General features: G+C 37.0%; 1 protein-coding gene across 4 annotated transcripts; it reads left to right on the top strand.

The window, feature by feature from the left end:
• The first annotated feature begins 186 nt into the window (after positions 1–186).
• DAW1 (dynein assembly factor with WD repeats 1) lies at positions 187–21,395 on the top strand. Of its 4 annotated transcripts, none has more exons than XM_048063194.2 (14): positions 187–312; positions 1,488–1,560; positions 2,562–2,706; positions 6,355–6,413; positions 7,074–7,196; positions 9,087–9,186; positions 11,788–11,895; positions 12,943–13,049; positions 15,957–16,059; positions 17,526–17,640; positions 18,305–18,381; positions 19,873–20,035; positions 20,708–20,768; positions 20,888–21,395. In XM_048063194.2, exons 1-13 carry the CDS (start codon positions 207–209, stop codon positions 20,740–20,742), a joined length of 1,314 nt encoding a protein of 437 aa, XP_047919151.1. In that variant the 5' UTR covers positions 187–206; the 3' UTR covers positions 20,743–20,768; positions 20,888–21,395. The 4 variants fall into 4 exon arrangements, with proteins under 4 accessions (XP_047919151.1, XP_047919150.1, XP_047919149.1 ...); XM_048063193.2 differs by having other exon boundaries at positions 20,851–21,395; XM_048063192.2 differs by having other exon boundaries at positions 20,708–21,395.
• Positions 21,396–22,493: the final 1,098 nt, after the last annotated feature.

Below are 22,493 nucleotides of genomic sequence, written 5' to 3'. Positions count from 1 at the left end.
GAAATAGAGGTTGAAAGCCCGGATGATAGAGAACCGAGGAAGGAAGAAATCGGCGCTCTGCTGCCCGCCTGTTGCAGGCAGTGCACAGCCCCGCTGTGAGGGACCCCGGGCAGGACACCACCACCACCACCACCACCACCACCATTTGCCTGCCCCGGAGGCGGCTGGGGCCGGGAGATGGCGGCCGCCCCGGCGCGTGGCGGCGCATGCGCGCGGGCTCTGTTTGGCCGTTGCCGTGGCAGCGGGCCGGGGCTCGGGGCTGGCGGCGCACGATGGCGCTGAGGCGGCTGCTGCTGCGCTACTACCCGCCGGGTGCGGGTCTCCGGCAGGGGGACGGGCCGGGCCGGGCCGGGCCTGGCCGCGTGGGGAGGTGTGGGTGGGTGTGTGGGGAGCTGTCGGTAACCACGGGCTTCCTCGCGTGTGCTCCTTGCTCGTGTGGCGCGCAGTGGGGTCGTGCGTGCAGCTGCGTGGCGTGATGCGGCTTGGGGTGCTGTGGGGTGGCAGGGCAGCTGCTGCAGGGCTCCTGTCCGCCAGCGGTGTGCTGCGGAGGTGGTACTGGTGATGGCACCTTGTGTAGGCGAGGCAGGTTTATTTACATCACCTTGTTCTGCTGAGCCACGGGGCGTTTAAAAGTTCAAAAGTCATGGCAATTAGCACCAAAAAGTGTACGTGTGATATAAAGGTCTGTTTAGTGAAAAGTTTCTTTGTTGCTTATTTTTCGTTTGGTTGTTGTGTGGCTTCTCTGAGCAGAGCCATGCTTTGATAAGGTATGCCAGCGAGCTGCCTTCATCGTTACCTCCTTCAGGAGAGTGACTGGCTTCAAGAAGCGAAACAAGGCGGAGAGGGCAAGCCCAGGGAGTGTGATGTGATAACAGATCTTTCTGCCAAATTAAACGTTTTCCTTACATACAATGACGTGAAAATTAATCCAATTTATCCTTTCCCACAGAAAAGCAAGGACTGGCAGAATACTAAGCAATGAGGTTAAACATTTTAATACGTTAGCTCAAAGTACATCTTGTGGAGGTGACAGAGCACACTTGGAAATGGGAAGTGTGCTCTGGTTTTCTGTGTGTTATTGCACATAGGCCTTTGCAAACACTGAAATTAATGTAACAGTTCTTGTAAAACATTTTCTGGGCTTCTTGGAAATACAAACTGCAGCAAGTATCTTCAGTACAGTTTATTTGAAAACAGCTGATGAAATATTGTGAAAAGCGGTTGGGGAAAAGCAAACACCAACAACTTGTTATTTTCCAGAATTGAAAATGGATCATAACTACTTTAAGTAATAATATTTAGTATTTCTTATCATATAAACACACCAGAGTTGTTCTGCTAACTGGGAATGCCGAACCTCCTTCTTGTCTCAGTAACTGGAAGTAGGTCTGCTAAGTCAGTAGGGCAACACAAGCAGAAGCATTAACAGTATGCATTATAAAATCCCTAACATCTAATTAAAACCTGTTTATCGTATATTTTTAAAGGAATTATTCTGGAATATGTACAAGGTGGTGAGCCGAAGACCAGATCTATAGATCTACTTGATCTTAGCCCTGAGTAAGTATTTATTTCAGGCAACAACAGTATCTGCTGTTTTATAGCATGTTTATATACAACTCTGTTTGCTTATTTTAAACATAATTGACGTGAATGATGTTTCTTTCACTAAAATGCACACTGAAACATCCAAATATAAAAACTATTTATTTTTGTCTACCTGAAACTGTCCAGCTCAGTATTCTTGGCATAACAAGTCACTTTGTGAAAGACAAAAGTTGTCTTGCGTTACTTAACAGGAGTATAATCACTGAGAGGATACTAATTTATGGGTATATTAGTGGCTCCTGTTTAGAGGACTGAAATAGAAAATCCCTTTTAGACTGCGATGATTTCAATGCTAGCAGGAAGGCTAGGTTTTCTCAGTAGGACCAGTTATAAGTGTGTGTTTGCACTTTCACTGCTGCATATTGTCAATCCTCAGTTTATCTCATGGATGGGTAGGATTCAGCAGTTTATCTGATTGTAGAAAAAGAAGATCTGACTCTACAGATTAGCTGTGAACTACTTCCTGGGGTCTCCATGAGTACCAACGAACTGTGGACCATGTTCTAGTAATTGTTACCATAATTATGAGTTACAGGAACATACATATATCTGTGAAGACACACACAGAGATCATTTTAATGCTTTCCACATCTAATTTTTGTTGTTGCTACTTCATGGGCAATTCACGAAACTCCACTGTAATTTAAATATTTATTCCAAAACCAAGTTTGGATACACATCTCCCATGTCTGACCTTCTGTGGAAACCCATTGAGAAGATAAAGCTCTTGCTAAGCTAAAATTCTAAGAAGTTAAATCTGACTGAACTGCCTTACTAAAGAGGGAAAGAAGAAACCAAGAAAGATTTATTCATATTTCTTTTAAGCCATTACAGGATGAGATAAATATCATTTAATTTCTTGCTTTCATTTCTCTGCAAGTAAATAATATGCTTGCATTTATAATCATAACTATTGCCAGAGGATGAAATCTGCTTTTTTTCCTCATAACTAGCACAGATGTCATAGCCTTAGTAGAAGAAATTCGAAAAGGAGAACCTCTCATCACAACTTCATGCAAGGACTATGTCATAAATTTAGTACGAAGATTGCAGGAGAAGCTAGGGGAACCAGAAGACCACAAGTTCTATCTTTTTAAGGTCAGAGTCATCTTTAAAATAATATTGGAGATTTGGGGGTTTCATTGGAATGTTGTGATTATGTTTTTAGAGGTGTGTATTGTACCTGAGAGCAACATTTGGACTTTATTACTAATTTCTTGTGTCTTTTTGATCACCTCTCCACTGTTACAGAGACTGAATATGGCCTGGTTGTGCCTGTCAGGAATTCCCCCAAAAGGCCAGAGGTATAACTGTTCCTAAACTCTATTTACACAGGCTTATGTACAAGGGTGTGTTTTGGATGGAGACAAATAACTACCTTATTATTCAAGTAACTCTGTGGACAAGCAACACCCATAGTTAAGTTTAAACAAAAACTACAAATAGAACCTAAATAATTAGCTGCTGGGAAAGGCCCTGAATATTTTTATACCCTTGTCTTCTTGTTCTTCGTTTTGTGGAACTTAAGTTTGATTTAGATATTTGGGTACATACAGTAATACTAGTCGTCATTACTTTCTGCCAGCCAAGACATGAGCCAATGAACTGGATAAAGAGCAGTTTTCAAGGTTAGGGTTCATATAAGCCTTCCATAGTGAATCTTGTCAATAGGACTGGAATAATAAATGGAATAATGATAATAAAAAGATACTTCATTCTTTTTTCCTTGGAAAGCTGATGAAAAATGTAGTGTATGGGCATGTACCCACACTTTTTTTCTTTGAGTAAGGGAGTCATAGTTTCTTTGTTTATACTGTTTTGGTCTAAATTAATTTGTCTTCTTTTAAGTTGTAAATATTAATATGTAAATATTCATACCAATACGCGAATATTAATAGTTTGGTCTTGAGTTTACAGACAACACTCTGTAAATGTATTTTAAATAATGCAGCTTTTTAAGAGCAACGACTAGAGAGACCTTTTGGGACTTCAAATCCAGGATTCAGTCTATCAGAAGACAACAGACTTAACTGTATTTATTTAGGCAAAGAAAAACGAAATTGCTTCCAGAGATGGCATGTTGCAATCTGAAATAACTAAGTGTTCTGTCTTCATTGTGTCAGCAGATGGCGTTGTGTAGCTGTTAAAAATTGCTGGTCAGTACTACGGTATTGATCATTGTCCTCAGCATAGAGAGAGAAGGGAGAAGTTTTTTGTTGGTTGGTTTGGTTAAAAACAGAACTTGCAATGTTGTTAGATGTAATTTCGATTCTTCTAACCAACAGTTCACACCTGAGTGAATAATACAAAAGATCTGTACATTTAACCTTGAAAACAGAGCTTTCTATAATACAGTTTCTTAAAACACAACAAAGACTTTTTAAATTTAAGGTATGCTCTCAGCTGTTATAATGCCTTGCTTTTCACAATCTTCTAAAATAGTTTGTTCCTCACCGAGACTGACAAATACCCAAATGTATGTCTAAATTTCAGTGTAAATAACGTAATTGTCATTTGTTGGGTATAGTGCCATGTTTGATCAGTTCAGAAATACTTGAGGAGGGCAAATCCAATTGATGCTGGCTTAATTCTTTCACTCAAGAGTAGTTAGAAGTGTGTGGAAAAAATTGGTTTAATTTTCAGTTCCATTTAATGCATGTAAACGAAACGGGTATCCAACTTTCTGAGATACTAATAAAATACAAAATATGGGTGTGAGCATGTTTTTTTTTTAAAGTGTTCAGTGCTTGCGTTGTTTGGAAATGAATATTTTTTCCTGTTGCTGAAGAGCATGATCTTAAGTGAGTAGATAGGCAGTGAGATAAATCCATCCTTTGGTTATTTCCAGTAATTGTGGTGACAGTGCAGTGTTAGGTACCCTGCAGGGAAGCGAGCCATTGTAATGAGTTCTCAGGTTTTAAATTACTGCATAGCAATGGCACTCTGCACTGATTTGCAGATTATCTTAGGGACTTCTGTAACAGATCTTGCAGAATGGAGGTATGTTTTTTAATATTGCCCTGCGATTTGATTATTATATCATTTGCACAAGAAGTTCTTGCAGGCTTGGAGCTCTGTGGATGAGCAACTGCAGCAGTAGGCATTGAAAAAATAGTGTTAGTCCTGTGGTCTGAAATTGAACATAAGCCTATCTAATTTTCCTCCCTTTTTGTTCATAACTGTTAAATATATTTGTTGTTCGGATTTGCCTGCATGGAGCCCTAAAAATGTCATGGATCAAATTTCCATTAATTTCCATAATTTTTCATACTTATATGCAGACATTTGTACACAGTGGGTGTTTCAAAAAACAACAACAAACCAGAAACAAAGTATTTTTGTCATTTCCATATCTTGATTACCCATTCCCACTCTTGCAGCTGAAAGGACAACTTGTCTCACTTTCTTAGGAGAATAGAAAATTTCTGTTTCTCTCTCTGTCTCTGTCCTTTACCCGACCATTGTTATTTCTCTTCCGTTTCCATGAGTTCGTACTCTTCTGAGTTGAAGATCTCTGAGCTTCCTTTATTTTCCTTTCTGAGACAGGCAGCTGAGAAAGCTAGAGATGAGAACAAAAAGTTGAAGCCGTGGTAATATGTCACTGATTAAATGGCATTGCTCAGAAGTCATTCCTTCTTCATTCATGATGCTACAGAACAGTGGACCACTGCTGTATTTTTATCATCTCTTCACTCAGCAGTTGCTGTGATTTCTCAGGTCATGATATTGTTATTCTTTAGAGGAGAGTCCAGCTTGTGATAGATGGAAGTCGTTCAAATGCAAACCATATTATACAGTAGCCAGGTTATTCAAACACAAACCAGGTTATATATTGGCACACTGACTTTTATTGGCCAGTGTCTGAAACTATGGTTACCTATGTGTCTGAAACTATTTTTATATCTGTTTGACAGGCTTTAGTATATGTTAGTATTGGTATGAGGTAATTTACATGAAGCATATGTACTGTCTGATTAAAGGGCCTTTGAAACATTAGAAAAACAGTATCCTCCAGAATCTAAACAACACAGGCAGAAATCCAATTTGAAGTCCCCTCTTTGAATTTTGTTTTGATAAGTATCTTTGTTACTGTTCTGTATGCTTTTTTGTCATGACCTCATAGGATAGAGCTGCAGCTTATTTTTGTTCTTCCTGTTTTTAGAAGCAAAATCATATACTAGCTGAAAGCATCCCATATATGACATAAAACATTCAGAATACTCAATTCATCTGGATCTGATGTTTCACTATATAAGGCTTAATAGTAGTTAGGATTTTCTTCTTCAGGGAGCTCACTAGGCATGTCGCCTTCACTCATTTGTTTTTGCCCTGTCAGCTAAGGCCTAGGTTACTTCACTGGTCTCAGAGAAAGTGGAGGAAAAGCAAACAGGAAAACACAATTCATTCAAGTGAAATAAGAATTTTAAATCAATGCTATGTAATATCTGCAGCAATAACCTGCTGAGGCATGACTTTTTTGGTTGTTTGTTTTTTAAGTTAGAGATTGATGTATTACGGCTGTAACTCCTAATCTGACAGGAGGAGGAGGAAATCGCAGAATCACAGGATGTTAAGGATTGGAAGGGACCTTGAAAGATCATCTGGTCCAACCCCCCTGCTGGAGCAGGGACACCTAGATCGCATCACACAGGAAAAATATTAACCTATTGAATGTTTTGAATATATATATATATATATATTTTCATGTGTCAAGTGTTTTCTTCTCTCTTCCCCCTTCTATTTCAGGTCCTTAGGGCACATATATTGCCACTGACTAATGTAGCATTCAATAAATCTGGTTCTCGGTAAGTTGTTTTCAAATTCTAGAAACATAATTCCTAATCGAAGTCTTGTATTTGTAATTTACATTGCAAATGAAATTCAGTGCTCTTATCTTTCTGAAAAAAAAAAAAAAAGTCAGCTGTGCTATTTACAAACAACTTCAGCCATGACTGGGAATTAGACTTTAGGCTTCTGTAGTAGAACCAATGGGATATGCAAAGAAGTAGGGGGTGAGATTCAGTGGATGTCATTTTCTTCTTTCAAGATGATAGTTTGTTGACAATTACCGTATTTCACAAAGAAGCACCTTTATGGCAATACAGCAAGCATCACTGAAAGCTGAAAGAGTCTTTGACATAAATTAGTTTGGGACTTTTCGCTCGTGTGGAATTTTGTATTGATTGATTTCACTATGGGCCTATACCAAATCATTTTTTTTTAATGTCTTGAAAGCAGCAGCTTGCATTTTAATTGAAATACACTAAAGATTAGAAACAAGTGTTTTATATCTCTAAATAAATAATAAAAAAGGATCCTCCATGGTCATTGATCAATATTTTAGAAAAAAAGATTTAGGGTCTGAGACAATGCTAGCTGAATTTTGTGGAAGTCACTTCTTTTCTGATGTACCGGGAGCAGTAACATATTCACAGTATTTAGAAGTTATTTTCTCTTTGTTTTAGCTTTATCACTGGAAGCTATGATAGAACCTGCAAAGTATGGGATACTGCATCAGGAGAAGAGCTACGTACACTGGAGGGACACAGAAATGTTGTTTATGCAATAGCTTTCAATAACCCTTATGGGTAATTATATTTTTGCTGAATAAATAACAATTGCTAATTGCATTATTTTGCAAATACAGCACTGTTACTAAAGTTTTAAAGTAAAATAGACTATCTCAAAGAGTTCAAATTCTGAATTGGAAAAGTTCAACTGTAGCTAATCACCAGGATGATACTGTATATTGTTTGTATAAGCCATACATATAAGCATTTTTTCTGCTTTGATTTTTTTTAATGATATTTAGAAATTCAAAACTTAAATTTCATTAGGTATGCAGTGTCTTGATAAATCTATATGCATGCCAGTTTAATGTATTGTAACACAGATTTATTTCTGATAATATCTACATGATCAGATTATGTTGTAATAATCATTCCTTACTGCCTCCATGTAATTGTACGTGAGACATGAGATATGTATTTAATACAGTTTCTGTTGCTGCAGTTAAAGAGAAATAATATTTCTGTCGTAACAAAAATGTATTTCTCCACTCTTTGTTACATGTGTATGTGACTGTGTTACATAGTCATTACTATTTAAGACATGATATAAAAATGTCAGAGATGTTGAGTAATTTTTATAAAATCCGCAGGGTGCCGCTGTATGAATGTCAAATATGCATCTGTGCATCTTTTGTTTTCTGCAATAACTGTTTGCCCTAGGTCAGAATTGCCACCTGTTAGATGAAGGAAATTATGTTAGGCACTGAGTTTTCATTGTTGTTTGCTTCCTGAGGAAGCTTTTGTATAAGTAAGTCGTTTTGCTTCTCTGCAAAGTAAGATAGAAGATAATTCCTGTGTTTATATTGAATCACATTACTACTTTCACTGTCAGATGCCCTATTTACCAGTTAAGCAAAACACAGTTAACATCAGGAATTAAATGTTAAAGACTTGTTCTTACACTACTTGGAGCATCATTTCCTTCTGAATGAAAAGACTTTTTCCAGCCTAGAGCCCGCTATGTCAATGTCTTATATTCTGATATTATTCTTTACTTTAAAATAATAATTCATGAAACTGTTTTATATAGTTCAAGTGAACTAATATATAACAAAAAACTGTGCAGAGGTCAATAACTAGACTGTAATATAGAAGTGGAGAAGCAATATACAGTGAGTGAAAACCTGATGGAAACCTTGTGCTATTTTAATTTAAAACTTCAGTTAAAAAAGACCATTTTTCCGCTAATTTTTAGCCTTCAATATCCTTTCCCGTGCTGCGTTTTCTGGGTACCTCACTTCAATCTTGCTCTAACTGCAGTTAGTCACAACTCTTCCATTGACTTAAGTGGGAAGAGAGTTCACTCGCTGAAATTTGCAAAACTGCTTACAAAAAACAGACTGTAACAGTTTATAAACAAACAAGCGGTCTCAGATGAAATGACATAGCTTTTAAATACTTCTGGAAGTACCGCATATAACCTCATTCCTAATGTAAGTTACTCCTCAGTTATCTGCTAATTTTTCCCATTAATGTAACTTCTGCTTGTAAAATCCTACTCTAGGATCTTGTAGTGTGGCAGAATGCACCAAAATGCATGCAAAAGCAGAAACCCCTTCATGCAGCTTCCTGCAGGGAACTCCAGATACGCTGACCTCTGTCTTGTGTCAAGCTTGTACAGAGGGAGTGACCGCTGGCTGAAGTGGTGGCAGGTGCCCTTTGTTCTGTGCACGAGAGCAGAGGTAGAGAAGGTCACAGCTGCCACTCTCTTCTTTGCAAATCTGCACAGGAGCAGTCACTACTTAATTAATAGAATTTATTGCTAACCTAAAACATTTTGCAGGAGGGAGTTTGAAGAAATATATTGCTCTTACGCTTGGAAGACTGGGTATTGTTTCTGTGAGTTCTACTGTCTTTGAAGTCAGAGATTTTTCTTCCAAATAAAAACGACAGTGTTTTTCCACTTAGTGACAAGATTGCCACTGGATCCTTTGACAAGACCTGCAAACTGTGGAGTACAGAAACAGGAAAATGTTATCATACTTTCAGAGGACATACTGCAGAAATTGTGAGTGCTGATGAATGTTTCTTACTCCTTTCTGTTTCCGTGCAACATTATAAATAGCTTTGAGTTCCGTGTCTCTGGGAGCTGACATTGGAAGGGGCAGACATTTTGCAACATCTGTTCACACATTCAGATCCTGTGAGTTTTTCTGCTCTGCACAAAGAAAAGATACTCTGAAAGTTCTTATGAGATAGAAAAAACTATATACAGTTGGTTATTTTTTTTCTACATTTTCCTTTGTCTGCTAAATGTTTAAATGTTTTTGAAAAATACAACAATCTGAATTTTCAATTTATTGCACATATTTATTCCTTGATTTTTTTAATGTATTGTCCTGTTATTTTTCTACATATGTTGTATTGCCTCTCATTTGCAGAGCTAAATACACAAGAACATAATTGCTTATAGTGCTGTGTTTCACACTAAGATCTGTACTTCATGCCCAGGACCAACTGGAGCCACAGAAGAATCAATTTCTAAAATAAAATACCATTTTAGTATGTTAACTGAGAGTATGTGGGATGATGAAATGTTAATGATTTATGACAACGAAACAGTTTAAGCTTAAAGACATTTGATTTCCTTTCCAGTTCCTCTGTTAGCAACAGCAAATGTCTTGCCGCACAGCGCTTCAATTTAAAAGATCAGGGCAAACCCACTAAAACGCTCTGTTTCAGTGCAGAATATACTTCTGAATAAAAGTAACTATAGAATCATTATCCAATAGGCATTTCTGGAAACTGTTTCTGGAAACACTCTGCATTTATATTGTCAGTTGCAAGCCCCATAACTAGTGTGAGAAAATGCCGCTTTACGATGGGGGAAGGCAGTGTTGGTTTCAGTAGGTTTTTAATTCTCTGTATACTTCTGAAACAGTTCTCCCTTACCATGAAGAACATGATTGCTCATTGAGATAGTTTGTAGTGATTTTGCTTCTACGAATCGGTTAGCTAAAGGCCCTTTCAATTTCTGACTTCTGTACGGTTTAATCCGATGTGTAATGAGTTTACTACCCAAAGTGTTATGAGGTGTGCTCACAAATAATTAGCAGAAGATTATAGCCAGCAGAAAATTCTGTTTCTCTGAATGAGACTTGTTTCTAAAAGAAGGCTGTTATTGTGGATGATTCATTGCTGGCAGGGGCATGTCCTTGGCTATTTAGTATTTAAAAAGAAAAAGATAACTGGACAGAATGAAAGTGCACCAGTGGCTTTAGCTACTGTTTTCCTTTTTATATGGCACCTCCAACTCCTTGTTAGCAGAACAGTCATATTGAATAATTACAGAGAATGATTTTTTTTTTTTAATGTGAAAAAAATGAATTAGGGAAGTTGTTGAATTTTTGTCCTTGCTCTTTCATAAGTAAATATGATGTTGTTGGGGGCACCTATGGCAAATGGCCTAGATAGTGACACCTGTTGAAAGTGTGAGTTTACAGAGTGTGTGTGTATGCAAAACCAAATGCTTCCGGAATGCAAAACCGGAATGCCTTTGCCCCAGACTGATATTGTTAAAGAGGAAGGCTACTATCAGCCCCCAAATGATAGTGCTAGATGGGAACCAACTTGCACAGTAGCTGGGGAATTTCAAAGATAGTTTTGAAATAAAGAAGTAGAAGACCCTGAAATGAAGTATATGAGAAACAAGATGATTTGTAACAAGGTTGGGGAAACATTAGACTGAAAGCAGCAGTTGTGAAAAGCTGCTCTGGCATGGCCGGAAGTCATCCTGACCATCACAATCTCTGAGTAGATCAGAGAGTGTAGCCTCATTTTTTTGAGAGACCATGTGGAGTCTGCATCTGCCTGGTGGATTGTCAGCATGGCCGACAAGGAGGCTTCTTTCCCACCCTGTAAGGTGTGGGTATGTGAATTTGGATGCCTGATCACTGGCATGGGGATCAGCAGATTATATGAAGTGACATGGGTTTACCTACAGCTAGCGCACTTGTGTCTCCTGTGGAAGGTGCGTGCAAGTAGGGGAACACATACTCGTAGAAGGTGGTGTGTTTGTAACCCACACATCCTGGGAGGGGTAACGTGTGAGCATGCGGGAGTGTGGCAGTTTGTGTGTGACTGCAACTTCTCGGAGTTGTAGAAGAGTGTTTAGAAATTTGTTGCTGTTAAGATTGCATAAGATTCTGATGCTGTGGTTTATTGTATTACAGCTATTGATGCTGAATATATAGTTCTCTGCCAGATACATACGCACTGTTAATACATTAATAAACTGCTTCAATTCTGATTTTGTATAAAACTTTGTGAACTAAATTTCTCCCTGTGACGCAAAATGAAGCACCTAAATAGTGAATTTTAATCCAGGCTCAGAAAACAATACAGGGAATGTTCCAGTAAGTCTTTTTAACACAATGTCATTGTAAAGCAGACAATTAGTTTTCTAGATTTGAGTAGTCATCAGGAGCTATGGGACAAGGATTTGTTGCTCTCCTAATGAACTGTCAGCCTTGTAATTTTTCTGTAAGTCATAAACTATTAAATCAGACTGTTGTCTTGTTTAGAAATATTGTGAGCCTTTTTCTTTGTTTTGAGAAAGGGTATATAAATAATCTTTCCCACTTTTTCTCTCCAATGTTTCTTGCTATAGGTATGTTTATCGTTTAATCTTCAAAGCACATTGGTGGCAACTGGAAGCATGGATACCACTGCCAAGTTATGGGATATAGAGAAAGGAGAAGAAGTAGTTACTTTAAGTGTATGTTTGCTTTCTTTACGTTTTTAAAGGTGTTCCTTGCTTTCTTAGTTTTCTGACTAACAGTATAACTAATACTACAGTTTTAAAACTTGCGCAGTATTTCTGTTACCAGGTGGTCCCACAGAGGCTGCAATCACAAAACATTAAGAAAGCTTGAAGAGTGATAAGATTATGGTGTTTTATAAGGAGTCCTATTTATAAAAAGGCAGATTTTCTCATTTCAGTGATGCTACAGTTATAGGTCAGAATGTCTTCCATTGCTCATTAAAACATGTTGTTAATACTGTAATTTATCACTTCTTCTGCCTAAAGAAACTCTGAAAAAATCAATGTCAGAGGCTACATCTATATGGATCGTCTTCCTGTAAACATTGGCAGAGGAAAGCCATCCAGTTACCTCTAGATTGTGATTTTGTTTTGCTCTACATGGTTTGCTGGGATTCTGCTCATTCAGATTGGCCTATGCTGTTTCCATGCATTTATCTTGCATAAATCCTAAATAATAAGTAGAGCATATGCTTCTTCCCTGGTGTGTGTGGCCTGTAGCATGGAGAAGGCTTCTCTTCCTCCTCGACTTTCTCTCTCCTCGGAGTCCTGAGCAGGGAAGAGAGCAGTGAAATGTGTGACCCCATATCTTATAAGTATGCTTAAGTTAATTTTTCCAAGCCTCTCCACTGAGACCAGTAACAAGCTGTACTGTAGCTTACTGTAAATGAATCATCTGATTTTGGTATGCATTGGTGAACAAATGTGATTCTGCTAAAATCAAATATGGAAAAATACCAGTCACATATCTGATTCATTATCTATCACTGGCAATTACTCACTGCTTAAGTGATGTGCCTGATTTTTTGCAGTTGTTGGGTTATCGACTATTCTACAGTCCAGTAGGTCTTTCTGTTAAAATTGTGATATATTGGACAAGGCAGTAAATAAGATACTAAATTGTTGTAGATGGATTATGCTGCTGAAAAAGCTACATATTGAACTAAGGTAATGGAAAAGTTCTATTTGCATTCTCACACTCCTTTTTTAAAATTTTCTCAGGGGCACTCAGCAGAAATTATTGCATTGTCTTTTAACACCACCGGAGATAGGATTATCACTGGCTCCTTTGACCACACAGTAGCAGTGTGGGAAGTTGTCACTGGCAGGTACTAAAGTACTAATAAATATCATTTTGCATTGCATATTTAATGACAAATGAAAGAGACAATGTTGAGCTACAAATTACAGACCTTGTTTTTTTTTCTTTTTTTTTCTTCTTCTTTTGGACTATGCATTCTTTCATCTATTCATCTCTTATCTAGTTTTATTCTTCTAAAAAGAAGTGCTGCTCACCAAATGCTTTTGTATGCAACAGGTTTAGATTTTTGTTCTAAATTTCCATTTACTCATGGGAACTGAGGAGGCAGACAGAATGGGTATATCCTACACTTGTTACTGGAGAAAGCTCCAAACAGGAAAATACTTTATCAGCATGGAAACTTGTGGTTTTGAAGGTGTCTAGAATTTCTAGATGGAACTGACTGTTCAAGTAAAATAAAGACTGTGTTATTTCATAGAAAATTAGTCTGGTCACATTGACTTTAAAAAACACAGTGTGTCCATTTTCCTCCTCACACTACTTTATGTTAATGTATATTTATGAAGAGGAGAAAATTTGGTCCCTCTGACTGTAGAGAACAAAATGTCTTTATTATGCCACCAAATAATAACGTAATAGCTAAGTATGATCTTGTATTATCCTGAAAAATTGTCTTGTTTTTTCAACTGGAAACTCAGTGTAAGTAGAATAATAAAATGATTGCTTTGATTACTGACAAAGTAATTTATGAAGATAAAGATACTGTGTCTTCAGAGGTGAAAAAAATATCACTGAATTTAATAAATAAAAGGAAAATGTGAGCATAATGATATCTTGGAGTAAAAAAACAATGTTGTATAGCTTCAGAATAAGAGTTATCATGATTTTAAAAAGTAACGTACACACATTAGTGTGTACATTTAAGGCTTGATTCTGTAAGCTTTGAGCTTACTCAATTTCAGCAGTTTAATGTTTGGTAGCACCTCGGAGTCACTCATTCAGCAAATAGGATGTTTGGATTCAACTTCATTCAGCCTGGTGTTCTTGCAAATATTTTTGTTTGAAAACAGCTTCTTCCAGCTTCTTGTCTGAAGCTGCACTGAAGTCAAAGTCTTGAGATTTATTGTTGCATTCTTTTTTCTACAAAACGAGCGTGGGCTTCACATCAGGGGCAATAGCAGGAAGTGGAATATGAAGGAGGAAATTCTTTAAACACTGTTAATTCTGGTAATTAGCAAGTGGGCAGTACAATTGTGCCAGGGCCAGCATTCAGCCTTCTAAATGTTAGTGGGGCATGGATGCCTTTAGTAATAAAGAAGAGGTGTGGATAGAAAGACTTGTGAGCTAATCATGCTTTTCTGCACACAGTGTCAGGTAGATTTGCAAAAAGCTTGTATGTGAGGTTGTGTGCCCTTCCTTCACCACACAGAATCACAGAGAAACACTGCTTTCCAAATTTGGGTATAGTTGAAGTTTCTTTTGAATATGTTGGCTGCCTCTGATAGAGTACCTGTGTTCCTCAGTTCTTTTCTGGGTAGGTACACAGAAATGTCCTGAGGGAAGCAGACATAGTAGACAAGAAAGAAACCTCAAGAAGACTCAAGTTTTTCATTTAAATTGAAAATTTTATATGGCATTTCACCCGCCTGTTTTCTTGGTTCTTCCTGATTGTGTATCTGATAGATCATGGTTTCTGTGAGATGTGTTCCACACGTTCATATTTATTCTGATTATTCACCAGAGATTTACACTGAGGCCTGAAGCCTGGGCTGTCTTTTCAAAATTTAGAAATCAAAGCTTTATCAACCTTTTTCATGATTAGATTTTTTGGGTATTAGGTATTACAATAACAGCATTCTTGATGGCCAAATAGTATGTTCAAAAAATAACAAAGATAACTGTTTTCTGTTTGTTGATTTTTGTATTTACTGTAAAAAGGTCTGCACCATTGCAACAATGCAGGCCTCACATTGTTAGAAAGAAAAAGTAGTCATTCTATAAAACAACATGAGTAGCATCAAGTTTTTATTATCATAAACAAAGAATTCAGTTGCTCAGGAGACTTGCTTTGTGATGTGTTCATCTAGCATATATATTAATTTAGTTACCCTTACAAATCTTATGCGACAAATAAAAACATTTCAGTTACTTAAACTCATTTAGTTGTTTTTCTAGTCATTAGTTTATCCATTAGTTAAAGCTGTTTTCTATTAACGATTCCATGATATTAGCATTGTGATAATATCCTAATTTACTTATCCTTTAATATGTATATCAATTAATCTTTTTTAGGGTTCATTGCTTTATAGGCCATTAATTCATAGTAAGCAATAATGGCTAATCGTACCCGTCTCTATTCAGCTAAAGCTGATTGAAGATTTTAATGGAACTAGTATTTGTCAGTCCTTGTGCAGCGAGTTTAGGATTAATGAGGATTAGAAATCATATTTCAATTTGGCTGTCATTTGCCTGTTACTTGGGTACATGCTTACTTTAAGTACCTGATTAAGTTCCATTTGATCTTCAGTGGATTTTATAAAAGATTTAGATTAAATACTCTGGTGATACAGAGTTTTAAAAATACCCTGTTTACAGCTCATTGAAGTAGGATAATGGGAGAGTAATGTGGAAAAACTTGCTGCATATGCTTTATATCTAGATGAAAAGAAGCAATCGGTCTCACACTGAAAAGTCGTCACATTTCACTGGAAACACAGTCATTAACATATTTTTGAAACAGAAGGGAGGACTCTTTCATTTCATTCTTCACTGCCTCTTTGTCTCAAAGAGAAACAATGGAATTGATGTAGTGCTGGAATGCTAAATGAGCTGTACCTACCCGTTTAATTGCTTTGATGGATAAAGTGGTGAAGATTTGACACCTTAACTATACCATTTTATAAGTTTGCTTATAATTTATATTGTTATATCATAATACACACTAAAAATCTAAATTCTCTTTTTTTTTTTGTAGGATGTTACATACTTTAATAGGCCACCGAGGAGAGATTAGCAGTGCACAGTTCAACTGGGACTGTTCTCTCATTGTCACTGGATCAATGGACAAAACATGCATGGTAAGGAACTTGCGTATGCACTGGACACTCCGGTACATAAGCTCTCTTGCTATTCATTATAATGTAGCAAACAATTTATTGTCAGAGTTTATATAGAATGTGGTGAATCCCTGTTTTCGTTCAGAAAAGCACTGTAGACTATTTAAAAAACTTTTCTATAAATTAGTTAACTGTGTGGTTTAAAATGTCACCCAGTACAGCTGAACTAAAAGGCAGACCTGGGCTGTTACAAGTAATTAATATTGTTAGTATGAAAAATAAAGGACTATTTTGTAGTTCATGTCCTGGAGTCTAACTCTTTTTTTTTTTTTTCTTTTTCCCCCTTAATACTTGTGTCACAAGCATCACATGTACTTTTGGCAGGTCACTAGGAGATAGATTTTCAGTTGGAATGCTTCTGATGAATGCCTGTGATTGTTAGCATTAAACTGCAAAAGGATTACATTTCAGTGGTGAGAAATTGTCCTTTTTTCATCTGCACAGATACTGCACACACAACTGAAATAAAATTGAGATTGAGGTGCTCAGCAGTTTGGCAAATTTGGTATGCCAACACTTAAAAAAAAAAAAAAAAAAGGCAGTCAAATTTATAGCATTCTTGTTTTGTTCGCTACAGAACAGACAAAGCTGTAATATTTCCCAAATCCACCTCTTCACAGTTTATCATACAAAAAGTTTTTACCAGAAAGGTGGAGTTTTGCTTATCAGAATCAAAGCAGAATCACAGAATGGAGGAATTAAGTGTCTGACTCCTGAGGTCCAAGCCCACCATGCCATGTGTAATAGCTGAATACCTTGAAAGACGTTCCACAAGATAAATTATTGGAATCTGCTGTGAATATTTTTGTGTGTTGCAGACACCTCCCTACCCTGGGAATTCAAAATGCCTGTATTTTGAAAAAAAAAAAAAAAAAAAAAAAAAATCAACAAACCAAACCTCACTCTTCCTTCATTTTAGGTAGCATAAGCAGATTGTAACAATTTAGACAGATAATGGTTCTTTTCCTGAATTCTGTCTCTCTTATATCTTGTTTACTGTATTTTTGGAATTCTGTTCTGTTTAGCTCTTACCGAAGCTTTCTTGTCAGCTTCTTGATATGTAAAACTATGTCTTTTGTAAATGTGAGAGCATTCATTTAAACTAATACACATAATTCATTAACGAATTTGTAAATAAATGCAAAGTCCATGAGCTTCTTATATGAGCTTGTTCATGTCAATGAAGTTCAGTTAAATAATGATGTATATTGTAAGTTTCATTTAATCAAGATGCTGAAATACAAAATATGTAGTACTTCATTAGGCTGAAAATGCGGTGATTCTATCGATTTATATCCAGGTTTCATGTTAATACATTCATTCAGGCATCAGAAAAGACCTATACATGTCATTTCATTGATCAACTAGTTACCTTTCAAGTAAATTAGTCAAAATAAGCCAAAAAATACCTTTGTTTACCTATGCAGCTGTGGAATGCTATGACTGGGGCACATATAGCAACTTTAACAGGTCACAGTGATGAGATACTGGATGTCTGCTTTGATTATGCTGGCCAGCGTATCGCAACGGCCTCTGCTGATGGTAAGTGAAGTGGCTTGGACTACTGTAAAGATTGTAATACTTGCATAAAAACATCTTCGTCCTTTTTCTTTGTTTCTGTTCTGAACTCGCCTTGATCAAAGTGGAGTATTATTAGCTGAAACTATAGATCGAGCTATGTTTGTTGCATTATAGAAAGTTTTCCATTAAACTTTGGAAGTTTTCCCCAGTGAAAATTTTTGTATTTTTCATACTTTATTCACCTTTAACATCAAGCCTGTTAGAATATAACTCGTTTGTGGCTGGATATGTGTTTTAAATATTTAGATAAGTGGCTTTTGAGTGAATTTTGCTTTGGGTAGCACAGATTTAAGCACAGCAGGATAATATGCAATGAAGAGTTGGTGAAATAAGCAAATTTGTTTGTTATTGGTATGCAGCAATTTTGCATGCTTATTATTATTTTTTAAGAATCACAATAAATAGTTTTCTGTATTCACCAGCAGAAACCATTAAGAAGACAACCTTTCCCAGCCAGATTATAGCTCCTTTTTGACATACTTTATCCTTGGGGGGAAACTGAGTTAAAATCTATTTCTTTTGAAATCAAACCTGAGGATGAGGCCCTTCTGGCCTTATTAAGATGCTCTTATTGGAAAGCATACTTAAACAGAACAATCGCAAATAGCTCCTAATCTACTAACAGGATCAGGAAGAGTCTATAACGCAGAAACAAGAAAGTGCATTGCAAAACTAGAAGGGCACGGAGGTGAGATTTCGAAGGTAAGTTGTATGTGATTTGTACCTTTTCTTATTTAATTGTGTATGACATCCAATCTGTCGCTTATTAGGTGACACAGGAATACTGTTAAAGAATATGCACGTTTTTTAGTATTTTGGTGAAATGTTAAGACCACTGCCTTCTGAGACTTCTGCCATCACCCTTATTCCTTGCTTCTATTGGACCTCCTGCTCTTCACTCTTTTTCATTTCTATGCACATCTGATTTATGGAATGGAAGAGAAAGAACATATTTCTGTGGGGAAAATACATAGAAGGTCTAATTTTCAAAAGTGCTTAAGGTACTTGGAAGCTCAAAGCCCATTTTAAAAATCACTTGGTCTTGAAAAGTTTACTCATGTACTTCACTGAAAATCTTGTCAAGCTCAATTTTGAATGCCAAAGTTCAATTTCAAATGCATTTAGTTACTTCCAAAATTTTGCATATTTTACAAACTTTGTTATTTAATGCTTGCAAGTTTTCATTTTTCCTTTCAAATAGGTAATTTTCATTAGCTTCCATGCTAGTATGCTATATTTGTGCTGCTTTTTTTGATGCATTTTGTAATTTAATTGTTAATATTTTGAAACTAGGATGGTTTTTTATGAACAAAATTCACATGCTTTGATTGTGTTGATTTGGCTAGTATAATCACTCTACTGAGAGAATATTAAGTTCAGAAGGGCTAGTCCTTCCTCACTTAATATACACAGTACAATATTTGACACTCAGTGTAGATGCACTGAGGAATGTAGTCTGAATACATGCTGATGTGGGAGGGTTAGGGACACTACTCATCAGGGTCCACAGTTCTGGCATGATTTCTCTGCTGGAAGTGAGAATCTGCTGATCTGGGAGCATGCTGAGAAGTCAATCTATTTCTGCAGGTGTTCTGTGTAGCTGTGATCACTTGGGAAGGTTATTACTTAGAATCTGATTTCTGGGGAATGGGCATTTTGCCCTCAGAAATTAAACAAAATTGCATTACATGATAAACCAGGTAGTGTTTGGTTAGTGCTCAAAAAAAATCTGATTATCTGGAAATGCATGCAATTTAGGGAATGAATGTTTAACAAAATATGAAGACATACTGCATAATAAGTGACATTCAATGGGAGTTTGGATATTATACAGACATACGTTATTTAAAGTAGAACTCTATAAAATATGTGTATCTGTTACATTGGAATAATGATAATGTTTAAATAAAGTTGTTACCATTGTAGAGCAATTGTGATCTTGGCGGATAATATTCTGAAGTCTTGATCCCAGTGTGGTCATTGTCTATGGACCTTGGTACATGCATAAAGTTTCCAGCCACAGATGTTTGCCAGGATGATACTAGTGTAATACTTTCCTTAATTTTAGCAGAAAAAAAAAAAGAGTGCAGGAGTTGCTGGCCTCTGTTTTCATCTTTTAATTTCTAGATATGCTTCCTTTTCTAGACGAAGTAATGTGTTAAGTAATATAATTCTTTTCTATATTTTTAAAAGATATGTTTCAACCCTAAAGGCAATCGTATACTAACAGCCAGCTCCGATAAAACAGCTCGACTCTGGGATGCTGCTACTGGACACTGCCTTCAGATATTAGAGGGTCACAGTGATGAGATATTCTCCTGTGCTTTCAATTACAAAGGCAATATAATCATTACAGGTAACTAACATATTCCAGTCTTTTTTTATATTCCATATCTTTTTTTTTTCTCTGTTTTTGTAATACATTTTAAATCTTGTTATGCTAAAAAATTAAGAAGTCTGAAAAGAGTCCTGCAGCGACACACCATATAGTCAAGAAAAGCTATAACCTTTAAATATATTTAATATATATTAAATATTTAAATATTTAATATATAACTATGGCCATGAAGAAATTTGTGTAGAGACATGAACATACCTTACTATATGTCCTATGGGAAAGTACTGGCCCCAGGCCAGTGAGTTAAGCCATGCTCTTGTAATGCATTGCAGCGAGGAAGTTCTGGGTGAGAAAAATGCAAAGCTTTTTGAATGGGAGCATACTTTTGGGTACTTGATGCAGCACTCTGTTCAGGTTTCATTCATTTCAGCCAAAAAGTCCTGGGAGTGGGAAAACACATGAAGAGTATTTGTGATTTCTTGGACCTTTGTATTGAACTACCAAAATATGGGGATGCAGGATGATCTCAGTGAAAAATACTGCTGCAGGTCCTGCTATCTTTTGCTGGTCGTGGACAGAAAAAACGTTATCTTTCTGTCTTCTCTGCTTTCAAAGCAGGCTGTTGATATAGTTAACAAAAATGAGTATGTTGTCCTAAACTATTCCCTCACAATGTGTGCTTATTACTAGGGAGCAAGGATAACACCTGTAGAATATGGCACTGACTGAAGACAAGGAAAGATCCAGTATGGTATGTGCCTGCGTCATGAGTTTTGTAGTCAATAAACTCAGTCTTTCAGATCTTTTTTCTATTAACCCATTTGTTGTTTCAGTGTTGCTGAAGTAACCAAGTTACCTGGATTTTGATAGGTTTGACTTACTGATATCTAGTAGATGGAGAATCACAGAGTAGCAGAAGTGACCTCCGGAGATTGTCTAGTACAATATCCCTGCTCAGAGCATGTCAGCTCAGCAGGCTGCCCAGGGCCCAGTCAAGTGGGTTATGAGTATCTCCACGGATGGAGACTCTACGGTTTTTCTAGGCAGTCTGCTCCAGTGTTTGATCACCCTCAGGTTGAAGTGGAATGCTTTTTTGTATTTCAGTTTGTGCTTGTTGCCTCTTTATTCAATACTACTGAAAAGAGTCTGGCTCTATCATCTCTGTTACCCAAGAGAAATCATGATTAGGATGAATGAACCTGGGATGCCTCCATTTCTTTGTGTCTTTGTTTCGTGGTAGCTCTCTTAAAAACAATAATAAAAACAAAAAATACATCATTAGTATACTCTTAAGAGTGAAAGGTGTGTTGTTATGCACCTGCTTTGAGTACTTTTGTATTTTTTTTGTTGTGTAATAATAAAGTATTGAGTTCAAACATTAGTTGTGTTATTTGTAGTAAAATGCCTCACTTGATATTTCCAGTGGAAAACATTAAAAACCATTTATGAACTGTACTGCTATTAATTTTTGCTTGCATGCTGCAGTTAAACTTCTACTCATACCCTTCCATATTTGCCTACACCTTTCCATTCCTTTTTGGTCATCCCTAATTCTTCCATTCTTACCTAAGGTTAAAAAAAAAAAATTAAAAAAAATTACTGGCAACTTGAAACACTGCTCACCTAAGATTTGTAGCTAAGGATCACGGCATGAGCCGAGAAGTGGATAACGAACTCCTGCGAGTTATTTACCATTATACAATGAGCTCTCTCCAGGCTTACCTCTCCACCAATTGCCAACATGCTTCACTTGTGCTGAGCTCTCCCACCTCCTACCAGAGCACCTGAAGCTGCAGCTGCTCTTTTCAGGTGAGTAGCAAAGTAGCAGAGCTGAGTGGTGACCTCTGGCAGGCTTGGAAGAAGGGATGAAGAAGCAAAGAGGGTAGGATAGAATAAAGTAAATGATGAGGTATTGAGTGAGAGAGACAAGGAAGAAAGGAAGTGCATAGCAGAGAATGCACTTGAAGGTATGCGTTTATACTGTGTATCTCTGGGTGGTCGTAGACTTATAAATGTTAAGTGTAATGCGAAGTAGTAGTGCTGGTACAGTCTGGCTCTTGCTGAGTGCTTGCCAGTATCTTTGAGCGTAAATGAAGAAACAAAAATGCTCTGGAAAATATATCCTGGTTGTTTCAAGAAGTGTCATCAGTGGAAGAACTAAGCAATGTGCTGTGCCCTGTTTAGAATTAAACCTGTAGCAGGAGGCAAGGTGGCTAGCATTAATGTTGCAATAATGCTTGTGGTGTTTCCTTCTGTCTTGTGCAAAGACTTGTGGTATCAGAAGAGTGTCTCCCTAATCTGGAATTAAAAGGGTCAGGAAGGACAATGCATTTCTGTTTTATTTTAGAACTGACCAAAACCCTTAGATCAGTTTGCAACTGTAATGGGAGATGTGACATGGTGAAATCTGGTTAACGGAAGTGGAGGAAAGCGAGTATAATGAAACGTGTGCAAATACCGCTCAATAGTTAAAAAC

Source organism: Anser cygnoides, chromosome 9 (assembly GCF_040182565.1).
Source record: "Anser cygnoides isolate HZ-2024a breed goose chromosome 9, Taihu_goose_T2T_genome, whole genome shotgun sequence".
NCBI lineage: Eukaryota > Metazoa > Chordata > Aves > Anseriformes > Anatidae > Anser > Anser cygnoides.
Note: the sequence above shows the minus strand (reverse complement) of the source record. Positions and strands in the feature narration are given on the sequence as shown.